Source organism: Chiloscyllium plagiosum, unplaced genomic scaffold (assembly GCF_037043375.1).
Source record: "Chiloscyllium plagiosum isolate Xiang-an unplaced genomic scaffold, Cpla_swu_hap1 HiC_scaffold_35, whole genome shotgun sequence".
NCBI classification, from domain to species: domain Eukaryota; kingdom Metazoa; phylum Chordata; class Chondrichthyes; order Orectolobiformes; family Hemiscylliidae; genus Chiloscyllium; species Chiloscyllium plagiosum.
In genome coordinates this window covers 37,010,140-37,022,515 of record NW_028270173.1, presented here as the reverse complement: position 1 = coordinate 37,022,515, position 12,376 = coordinate 37,010,140, and the positions used below count along the sequence as shown (strand labels likewise).

The 12,376-nt window shown below is 40.5% G+C and overlaps 1 protein-coding gene across 1 annotated transcript; it reads left to right on the top strand.

Moving 5' to 3' along the window:
- Positions 1-676: 676 nt before the first annotated feature.
- Positions 677-7,049, top strand: LOC122541229 (muscarinic acetylcholine receptor M2-like). Its single transcript, XM_087978986.1, has 2 exons — positions 677-727; positions 5,589-7,049. The coding sequence occupies exons 1-2, from the start codon at positions 677-679 to the stop codon at positions 7,047-7,049; spliced, it is 1,512 nt and encodes a 503-aa protein (XP_087835112.1).
- Positions 7,050-12,376: the final 5,327 nt, after the last annotated feature.

Below are 12,376 nucleotides of genomic sequence, written 5' to 3'. Positions count from 1 at the left end.
CTCAGCAGTGTGTATCCACTGCACTGCATATGGGTTGGCTACACGATCTGATGCTCATTCTTTGGATGGTATTGAAAGCCAATACTGACAGAACACTGCACTGTCACACGGTCAGTACAGGGGAAGTGCTTCAATATCTGAAGGAAAGTATTCAGTGATCGCTGATCAGTTAGAAGGATTAGTTCCCATGGAGTGTCCCACGTTGAGAGGGTCACGAGAGAGCACTGCACTAATGTGAGTCTGCACTGAGACAGTGGCACTGACAGATCGTCAGCACTAATGGAATGCTGCACTGTCAATATATCAGGACTTAGATTGTTGCACTGTCAGATGGACAGTATATCTTCTCTGCCGTACTGTCACCGAATCAGCACTGATGGAATGCAGCACTCTCAGAGAAGTTGAACTGAGGGACTGCTGCAGTGTCCAACGGTCAGTAATGAGGGAGTCTCTGCAATGTCAGCCAGTAGAGAAGCTGTGCTGTACTGGGACAGAGTTGTCCATGAGGAAGTGCAGCACTGTCAGTTTATTAATATTGAAGGTTGCTCCAATGCTAGAAAGCCAGTATTGAGGGAACGCTAGGCTATCACATGGTCAGCACTGAGGGATTGTTACACTGTCAGAGAGTCAGTACAGAAGGAATGGTGCACTCCATCTGAAGCTCAGTACTGCGGGAATGTTGCAATGCCAGAAAGCCAGTATTGACAGAATGCTACACTGTCGGACAGTAAGTATGGAGGAATGTTTTTTCACATCCTGAACGTAAGTACTACAGGAGTGATATATTATAGAATGTCAGAACTGAATGAGTCAGAGACTGTCATTTGATCACCATCCTGAGGGAAGTGCACATTATCAGAGGACCATGAGAGAGTCGACCTGACTGTCAGAGTTATTAATCAGGGATTGGCGCACTGTGGAGTGTCAGTAAATAGTGTGAGATTTACTCTGAGTGTACATAATCATGGTTCACCAATCTATCGGATTCTCAGTACTGGGGGACTGCTGCAATTCCAGAAACCCAGTACTGAGTAATGCACTCTTCGTGGGAATGAAATAAAGTGCTACTCTGTCGAACGATCAGTGCTGAGGGAATGCCAGTCTGTCAGAAAGTCGGGAAGCAGGGAGTATTTCACTGTTGGTTAATCAGCACTGGGGCAGTCCGGCATTTTCAGAATGTCAGATGAGATCGAATACTGCCTGCCAGAAGGACAGTACAATGTGAGGACACTATCTTTAGTCAGCTAGGGTCATTATTAAGGGAGTGAGATGCTGTTACTGGTGCAGTAGTGAGGGAGTAATTCACTGTCAGAGGGTGAGTAATGAGGGTGTGGTGTACTGTCATAATGTCAGCACTGAGGGACTGCTGCACTCTACGATAATTGGCACTAACAATGAACGACTATCTCACTGTCAGACTGATAACGGCACTGTTAGAAAGTTCATACTGCATGAGCACTGCACTGTCAGTGATACATTCTGAGGGATTGTCAACGCTTCTTAGTACCAGTAGTAATTGAATACTGTCAGATGCTCTTTACGAATGGAATGCTGCACTGTTAGACCGACAACACTGAGAGAGTGCTGCAATTTTAGTATTGACAGATAGCAGAGGGCGTGCAAAACTGCAAGCATACCAAATGACAGTCTCTGACTCATTATTTTCTGACACTCTATAATATATCACTTCCATAGTACTGACGTTCAGGATGTGAAAATCATTCCTCCATACTTACTGTCCGACAGTGTAGCATTCCATCAGTACTGACAATGTGACAGTGCAGCGTTCCCTCAGTACTGGCTTTCTGGCATTGCCACATTCCCGCAGTACAGAGGGCGTGCAAAACTGCAGTGCTGATACGTCGGAGCATCAGTAGTGAGTGAGAGGTGTATTTTCAGAGTTTCATCTTTGAGGAAGTCCAATTTTCAGAACTGAGTAGGTCAATGAATGTCTGATGGTCATGGGCATGTCTCGGGGCGTGGTGGGTGTGATATCGTGTGGGGTGGTGTTCGCTGCAATGCCAGAGAGCCAGGACTATAGAACCACTGCACTGTCAGAGAGTTAATAGCAGCACACACCATCTGCTGAAATTCCGATTGTGAAATGCACACTGCAGCATTGTCAGTGCAGCATTCTGGCAGTACTAACAATTTTTCAGTGCCTCTGTCTCAGTGCCTACTATCTCGTATTTCCAGACCCTCTTCCAGTGCAGCACTTCCTCAGTTCTAATGCTCATCATAGAGTATAATTGTCCTGTTACAGTGCAGCACACCGTCAGTACTGACCATCTGACAATGTACCGGTATCTCAATACTGGCTTTCTGCCATTGCAGCATTCCCAAAGTACTGGTTCAGATGGAGTGATTCTCCCTTCTTACATACACTGTGACAATGCAGCACTTCCTCATGACTGATACACTGACAGTGCTGCAATTCAAACTCTGTACAACTGCAGTACAATTCTCTACTGACTTTCTGGAAGTGTAGGGATCCATTCAGTACTGACCCACGATCAGTGTAACAACGTCTCCATTAAGAATCTCTGACAGTGCAGCATTGCCTCAGTGCTGATTTGTTAGATGTCCAGCATGCACTGTCCATCTGCCAGTGTGACACACAGTCATGAAACATTGACAGTGGAGCGTTCCGTCAATGCTGATGGCCTTTTGCTTTAAATATCAAAGAAAGGTGCCCTTTGAATGATAAGGTCAATATTAACGTTCTTATGACAGTACTTCAATGATGCCACAAAGATATCTATCTGGTGAACTGGTGCATAATTGCCTTTTAATCAACATCAAGCTGCATTCATCGGGTCTTCGGACATTTCTCTCAAATGGTGTGCTTGCTAACTGAGGAATTGTGCACGTCTACAGACTTTGGAGAAAATCACAGAAGAAAATGCATCATCCTTTTTGTAGAATGAGGTAGTGAGGCACTATTTCATGTAAGAACACCGAAAACAGTAACAGAATACAGTTAATCGCGAGCAAGAACAAAATATGAACTTAACAGGCAATAATGTGGACTGGGGGCCGAGATTATGGTGCTGGAAAGGTGCAGCAGGTCCGGCAGCATCCGAGGAGCAGGAGAATCGACGTTTCGGGCATAAGCCTTTCATCAACCCTCCTGACGAACGGCTTATGCCTGAAACGCCAATTCTCCTGTTTCTCAGATTTTGTGTTAAGTTCTGTAAGCATCTAAGATCTGATAAAGAAGTTTAGGCAGCGAGCTTCACTTAACCTTGTAACATCAACAGCCAGATTGATTTCTAAAATGAAGGTAGAACAAAAATACAATTTAAACTCTGCCAGCCCTCCCCGCCAGAATGACCATCACCCACAAGAGTTCTTGCCACTTAATAACTTTCATATGCTTGAACACAGAGTTCCTTGTAGAGTGGCTGGAACCAAATCACATATGTCAACCTCATTATCTGCCGATTTTGTTTTGGCATTTAACCACAATGCTCCTCAAAATTGTTGAAACATCTGCAGCACTTTTGGATTAATAATCAACCTACAATTAATTTCCAAGGCTGGCTTCAAAAAGAAACAAAGGCTCACTTGGTCTGTTTTCTTTTTAATACAAGTTGTTACCCATAGTCCAAAGTCATCTTTGGTTCCAATTCAGTTGCAATTTCACAGTTCTGATCCAAATTTGATTAAAAAGGAAAATCAAAACAATGACAACCACAGAGGGCAGGGATGACAGAGTGATAATTGGTGGTAAGTTTTACATGAGGCTCAATATGACTCAGTACTGAGGTGAGGTTGAGCAGGCAGGCATATACAACATTGCCATTTCGAATACATCAATAATCCCATTATTTTAAATGTGAAATTGATTTAAAGGTGCATATTTTAGGTGCCATTATTGTCACGTGGCTTTTAGTAGAAAATGGTCAGCTCCTGAACGTATTCAAGAAGGATATAAAAACATTGATAGAATATACATTAATGTTAACCTATTGTTTTTACAATGACTGTTTATGTCTTTCTGCATTCACAACATTTTTTGATCATTTTATTCACTTTCGAATGATAATGAGAATTCGGTGACATAAATTTCAATCAACGTTCTCATAACTTTACAAACTATTCTGAGGAAACCAGTGAACACATCATAGTAGTAAGGAGAAAGTGAGGACTGCAGATGCTGGAGATCAGAGTCTAGATGGTGGTGCTGGAAAAAACACAGCAGGTCAGGCAGCATCCTAGGAGAAAGAGGATCGAAGTTTCGGGGAAAATTCCTAATGAAGGGTTTTTCCTGCCCCTCGGATGCTGCTTGACTTGCTGTGCATTTCCAGCACCACAATTTCAACAACATCGTAGTCAGCCTGTTGTCAATTATCCCTGATCAGAGAGTTTAACATACTCAACCATCCATAATACACTCCCCAATGATTATAGATATTTGCAAAATGTGCTTGCCAGAGTTGACCAAAGACGCAGGGTTGTCATCCAATTTACACACATGATTGAAAAATTAAAAATAAAAATTCTTACTTTTTCGCCTTGAAATGTCACAGGACCTGTGTATCCAATGCGGATTCTTTCTAAAAAAAAACACTGATTTTGCAGCATTTAAACCCATCGATACAGTTTTGAAAGAGAATGCTTAATGAGTAAGGACGGGGTTTTTCGGTCCACTAAAATTATACTGACGAAGAGACATCCTCGTGACGATCAAAGCACAATATATTTCTTCACAGTTTAAAAAATGACTTTTTTTCATACATGCCTTAACATCTACGTCTCTGGGCACCTCTAATTTACTTGTCTCCCATCGTTAAATTAATTTCAAAGCGCTAGCAGTTGGCGTTTTTCACTTCCTGGATTGCTGCCCGTGAGACTACTAAATGTAACTGACTGACCATACTTTATAACAACATCCCCCCCATCCCCCCCCCCCCCCCCCCCCAACATGGTGAAAAGCTCCGCTAATTTAATGTTTGGACATGGGAAATCCATGCCACGGTGGATCACCTCGCACTTCTGAGCTGTGTTCTTCTATGACATTCTTTGTTGGACCTGCATCATGACATCCCTTTAAATCTAGTGTGACAGATGAGTTGGGGAACATCTTTGGGGGGGAAGTAACATCCAGGAACCGTTTTCAATCCTGCTGACTTGACAGGACACAAGCTGACCTTGTTCTCACACTTTCGGATGTGAAACGGTTGATCATTGACCCACATCTGCTTTAGAATGAAATTTGTTGATATTGGATTATTCTTTTTTTTAAAGTGAAGGAATACACTGACACAAACATTATTTTTCAACACTGCCCTCAGAAGTCTGTTTATTCAGTGTTCACATGAGATCGTAGAATCAAACCAATGAAAGTTTTCTTTAATCATTACCCTTTGCACGGAAATTAATAGCTAATTAAATTATTAACGATTAATTAATTACTAACTAACAGCTAATTGGCCAAAGAGACCGATGAGATCATTCTTAATTTAAACCAAATCCTTCCGGTAAAGATGTTGAAGTTTGTGAGAGCAATTGGAATTGCATGCACTTTCTATTCGAAGATCCATAAGTGGTCAGGTAGCTTTAAGTTCAACATGTGTGAAGCCTAGCTCCTAATCAATATTCCTTTTCTTTTGTGTTTCATTTGGGCTTCATCAGTGGTAACTCTACATCAGAGTGAACTGATAGAAAAAACAACAGAAACGAGTGAATCTCTCAGAAACGGGACAACATTGCTTGATACTCAAAATCGGAGTTCTTACAAAACAGGCGAAGTAATCTTCATTGCGATTGTGACAGGATCTCTGAGTGTGGTAACCCTCGTTGGGAACGTTCTCGTCATTATCTCCATCAAAATAAACAGGCAATTGCAAACTGTTAACAACTACTTCATTTTCAGCTTAGCCTGCGCTGATGTCACTGTTGGTGTAACGATGAATTTATTCACCATTTACAGTCTCCTTGGCTACTGGCCTCTGGGTCCAGTAGTGTGTGATTTATGGCTTGCAGTCGATTACGTTGTCACCAACGCATCTTCCATGAATCTCCTTATCATCAGCTTTGACCGCTACTTCTGTGTGACCAAACCGCTTAGCTACCCCGTGAGGAGGACACCAAAGGTTGCAGGCATGATGATCGCAGCCGCCTGGGTGTTGTCATTTTTTGTGTGGGCTCCTGCCATTCTCTTCTGGCAGTTCATCGTAGGGCAGCGGACAGTCAGTGAAGGAGAGTGTTATATACAGTTCCTCTCTAATCCTGCTGTCACTTTCGGCACTTCAATAGCTTGCTTCTATCTGCCAGTCACTATCATGGTGATTTTATATGTGTTCATATCACGTGCGAGCAAAAGTCGAATAAAGATGGATACAAAAGAGTCTGAATCTAAGAAGGAACCAGTTTCTCCCAGCCCAGAGGTGGGTAACATACTGAAATCAAATCAGAGCAATATATCAGATTCATCTGATGGGCTGCCACAATTGAAAATGCCAAATGGCACAATTCATGGAATAATATTCGATCACTGTGGTGAAAGAGAGGAGGAGTTCTTGAGTGCCTCAACTCCTTTCAGCATGATTTCATTAAACAGGAAGTTGGAAGGGTCTATCCGTGAGAACGGAAATGTCTGTAATACGATGGACTACAACAGACTCTTTCATATAAAGATGGTTAATCAATCACAAAACAGTAATTACCATGAAACCATTGCAGATCTTAGCAGCAATGACGGGAAGGATCGAGGGATCACAAAAACAAATACAACGAGTAAAATAATCCATACCACTGCTCAGAAGAGAAAGGTCACAGTAAGCAGAGAAAAGAAAGTAACTAGGACCATTTTGGCAATTCTCCTAGTATTTATTATCACGTGGTGTCCATACAATGTCATGGTACTCATTCGTACTTTCTGTTCCATCTGTGTTCCAAAGACTGTTTGGGACATCGGATATTGGATATTTTACATCAACAGCACAATCAATCCAGCCTGTTACGCACTTTGTAATGCTACTTTCAAGAAAACCTTCAAACATATTATCTTGTGCCAGCACAAGAAAATTGGTGCCAAAAGTTAAAAAAAGCAGAAACCATCAGCAAAATGTCATGAGCAGTCCTTGTAAAGTGATTATTATGACTTCCAAATATGTATTTAAATCTATGTGCATGTGATTGTGTTTATTCTGTCAGAAAAGACTCAAGTAGACATTTACACTTGTCGTTTTGGAAGCACACTTTAGTAAGATCAAATTAATTCATAATGTCTGTTATAAATATATTTTTGCTGACGATTTGTGACTCGGCTGGGAGATTGACTTGCTCAATATCCAAATTGCATAATGATTTCGTGTGGCTTGTCAGTTTGTTTAGTATTAATGGAAAACAATTAATCATTGCGGTGAAGGAAATGAGAAGAATGTTACCATTTCCAACATTATCCAGTAAAAATACACAAGTTTACAAATAGCTGAATTCTTTTAAAAAATGATTAGGGTAGGGTGGACAACAGTTGGCACAGTTAGACAAGTGTGTTTGAATGGAGTTATGGCCAAATGCACTCGACTAGAATCTCTTTATGTTGGATGAGACTCGATATCGGTTTTCATGTTGGCCCAGTGATTAAAAATAAAGAACATGCCTCCCCGCTGAATGAGTAACAACCAAGGAGATGTTTTTAAAGGAGGAACTAAATGTTGAATACTTTAATATATTTCTTTACTTGGTGCAATGTCTATCGGACTTCCAGCGCATGTAGCCTCTGTTACGGTGTCTCACCAGGTCCACTTCAGTTGATTAGATTCTACCTTATTCACCGTTATGAAAATAAAAGTTTGCAGCAAAAAATAAAAACGATCCCTGTCATAAGGCACAGATATTTCACCTGAAGATCTTGGAACACCCAGTCATGTATCTCAGGCTGATAGCAAATCAGCAACCATATGCATCTCATGCGTTTATGATGTTTTTAAGCATTAAACCAGAATTAGTAAGAATATAGCCTTGACTTCAGTGCTCATAGAACAAGTGGAGGTCACTGAATTTGGGGATTTGAGGCAGGTTGAATCTGACTACTTCGATTTTTTTCCACCACACTTCTGGTCTGTTGGAGAGCTTGCCATATTCACCCACTATCACCCGTTCATTGTCTGTGTGTCTCGGTTCAGTGTCATCCCTCAGATCTGCAACAGGAGCACCAGGTCAGAGACTATTCTTTAAGGCTTTCCCAGATACACTTCCCATTCCAGCGGGTTTCTGCAAACTAAAAAGATTAAATTGACACAATGCAGACTGAGCCCTGTACAATACACTGAATAGCTTTTAATCTAAAAACGCCTTTCTCAAGCAGAATGGACACATCATTCCACGCACAATTTCAAGTTGGTCAGCTGTAGCCAGAACCTCTGGGAAGGACTAGAAGCCAGGACCTAAATCAGTGATTTGGAGCCAAGATCCAGAAAATAAACCCTACGTTGTAGCATATAAAAGGGATGAGCTTTCCACAGCTATAGTTTACTGAATTTGCATGTGAACTCGTTAACTTCTCAACTGATGCGAAATTTCTAAATGTTGGTGTGCATATTTCAAGTTAAGATGACACAGTCTCACCGCTGAGCTCAGCCCCTGCTTCACTCCAGGAAGTGCACGTCTGCATCAAAAAGACACCGATGCGTCAACTCTTGTTACATACTCTGTATTTTATTCCTCATTGCCTCCTAGGAGAGAAACTCACGAACAAAATCTTGCATCTGTCTTTTGCATTTTGGTGTAGTTCTAAAGCCCTATGCAGGAGCAATCACTTAAAGATTGCTCAGCAACATTGGACGATCGGAAAAATTAGGGCAAGTGGGTTGCGAGAGGGAGAGTGCACTTGCAGGTACTGCAAGCTGGACTCTGTTGGGTTGGGGAGAGGTGGAGAAATTTCACAAAGAAGTACAATCTGGGTTGAAAACATAAGGAATTGTCTTGTATTCATCGAACAGCGAAGAACATCGTCAGCAAAGGATAGAAAGACCAGCAATATCAGGGCATTTATATTTGTCCAAACTACAAGAAATAATTTGAGCCTGCAAAGGACACCGCAGTCACTTTGGCACACACACCGAGCTAACTCTTCACACATAGGATAAGCCAAATTTAGAACCCTATAAAGGGAGGTGGCGGTCGCAGCAATTTTCAGGGTAAGTATTTCGGGCCCAATATTGAAAAAAAAACATAGAAAAGGCAATATCAGTCTGATTTAATATTTCATATTCTGGAATGCATGTCGAGTTTCGGCCAGTACCATCATTTCACATGTTACTGAATTTTCTTATTTCCATTCCTGCTTCTCTTCTTTGTTCTCACCAGGTACATTAATACATATCCCGCTGCTCTTTCCGCTAATGAAGACCCAATAGCACCAATATACCCATTTGTCTTGCTTATCCCAGATGTGCCCCTCACAATCTGACTCCCTTGCTTTCCCCTGTTTCCCCCACCTCTTCCATCATTTCCAATAACCACTCACTATCCAGCTGTACAAACAATCACGGCGCAACCCTGGACTTTCAACTCCTTCCTTCTCACGACCCATGGTCCCATAGGTATCAATACATTTGAAGCTCTGACTATTTTTTTCTCCCATTTAAGCAACTATATTCCCTACCGCCAATAATGTCTCCTCTCCATTGAAGACATCAAATACAGATTGAAAGATTTTTTGAGCACTTCTTTCCAGTCGTCGGTCTCTATTCTCAGCTTCCTGTTGCTCTGACGTTTTCCTTCTTACCCTCCGCTTCTTAGTACCCTCTGTCTCTGTCATCATACCTTTCAGATCAAATGAAGTTTTCCATTTTGTATTGTGTTGATTTTATAACTTTAAAACTTACAAGGCTCGTTTTGCAAACTTCAGGTCATAATTACTGCTTTCCTTCTCCTGGCAGTGCATTCAGGCATTGACTGAACCGCTGAGAGTGGAGGGGATGTGCTTCTTTTCTTGGCGAGGTACATTGTCTCATGAGGTATCTGCGTGTGAGCTAGTCCACACTCTTTGGCGTCCACTTTTGTTATGAATCTGGGAGTAGAGGGCATGATTTCTGAGGTGCTACCCAGGAACAGGTGACAATTGTGAATAGTTAGACCTCAAGTATTGAAGATTTAGTCATCCTAATAATCACAGCTTTCCTGAAGTTAGCACAGTTGACTGGATGGCTGGTTAGATAATGCAGAAAAATACGAATAATACAGTTTCAATTTCTGGAGATCACAATGAGGATTATTAAATTGGAAGCACATTGCTATTGGTCTGGTATCACGTGATGGCCATAACAGATGATGACCATAGTTCATTTTCCTAAAGGACATGCATGAACCAGATGGGCTTTTCCAGTAACTAACAACAGTTTCATGGTCGCCATTACATTATTGATTCCATTTCATTTTGTGAATGAATTCAAATTCATCATGTGCTATGGGAGGGTTCAAACGTAAATCTTCAGAGCATTGCTTTAAAATATGGATTAATAGCTTTAAAAAAATGGTACTAATGTTTTAGATTTTCTTATTTAAACTAGACCGAGATGCTGAAGTATTTTTGGACGTGATTGAGTGCTTTCCACCATTAAGGTAGACACAAATTATTTGAGTGGTTTATTAACTATTTTCTTGCACCCCATTATAAATGCTTCTGACTCTGCTTACAATTCAAACTCGTGAGTTTTTTTTTAAATAGAGAATTAGGATTAAAATCTTTACAATATGGAAGCAGGGACTTGGGCTCAAAACGTCCACACCAACCCTCAAAGGAGTAAAGCACTCAAGCATTATGTATTTCCCCGACTATTAAATCGAACATACGCATCCCTTCACACTATTGGCAATTTAACAGGACCAGTTCATCTAACCTGCACATCTTTGAACTGTGGGAGGAAATCAGAGCAATGGTTGGAAACCCATGCAAACACGGGGAGGATGTGAAAGCTCTGCACAGACAATCGCCTGAAGTTGGAACCGAACCCAGGTCCCTGATGCTGTGAGGCAGCAGTGCTAGTTACTCCACCACTGTTCTGCCAATTTTCGCTAATCATTTCCAATGTAAATGTTTATAGCAGAATTTACAGGTTATATTATGTAATTTGCTAGTTTTTCCATTGTTATTTTCTACTATTATTTCAGAAAATCACAAACTATATCCTCATCAGGCAACCTTAGTTAAATTTGATTATTCTTTTAAGTTGATACAATCCTCATCAGTCACAGATAGATCATTTTCCTTGCTGGGTTTTTGTACATGGTGGAAATATATTTTTATATTTGGATGTGCATTAGTTCCTGAGATGGTCATGAAAGCCAGCCTTCCATCAGGCATTCCATTACATTTTCCTCATCCACCATGGCCAATTTCCCTCTATGATCTTCACAGTTTAATTTGTTTAGAGTTAAAGCCATGCATTTTTAAATGAAATTTAAACTTAATAATTTTTTTCTCATGTTATAGTCCCTCTTTCCTATCTTATCCTTTGCAAGACCACTTCATAAGATACAATCTAAAGCAGTCCACTGCCTCCTTGTTTCTCTAACGTACAGTTCTTGAAAATATTTCACAAACATTTGAAGAATTTGTCAGGCACAAATAGGATTAGTATTAATTAGTTTTACCTGGTTCATATATCAGTTGAAATCTTCCAGAATTATTGAGTCATCCTGTCACGAGCACCTCTGATTTCCGAAGTACAATTTAACTTTTAGATATTGTATTCAGTCGTAATTAACAGAGATATCCCATAACTATTTTCCAGCGTACTGTCATTCCTGAACATCACTAATACAGATATTAAAGTCAAATCTTTCATTTTCTTTTTGCCACACCTCTATAATAACTATTCGATCATGCTAATGAATTTCTATCTAAGTTGACAATTTAAGCCTGTATTGCAAGTGTAAGAAACAATTGCCTTCATTCAGTTTTGTTTTACTGTTGCCCTATCTTTGACATATTTATTAACATACATTTCAGTTTTCATTCATTGTATTTCCTCCTATGCTCTGAATGTTATTTTCCCTTTTCCTTGGTCTATGACTGTTTCCTTTCCGTTTAACTTACTGAACCATACTTGTATGTTCACTTATTCCCCTATTCAGTTAAAGCTGTTCTATCTCTAATTTAGATGCCTTAGCCAGAGGACTGACTGCAAGATCTTTTTATTTGAAATCCATGTCAGAAATGCAGCCCCATTTGTTTCCAGTAGTAGCATTCATTCATCACTAACAAGAAATCAGAATTCCCACAGTAGCACTTAAGTCACACATCACAATTATTAGCTTAATTATCAAATGTTAATTGTTGCAAATTTCAGGCATTGCACAAGGGATTGCCTCGTTGAGATTTCCTTTTTTAGGTCAGTGACAGTTCATAATACTTCTAATG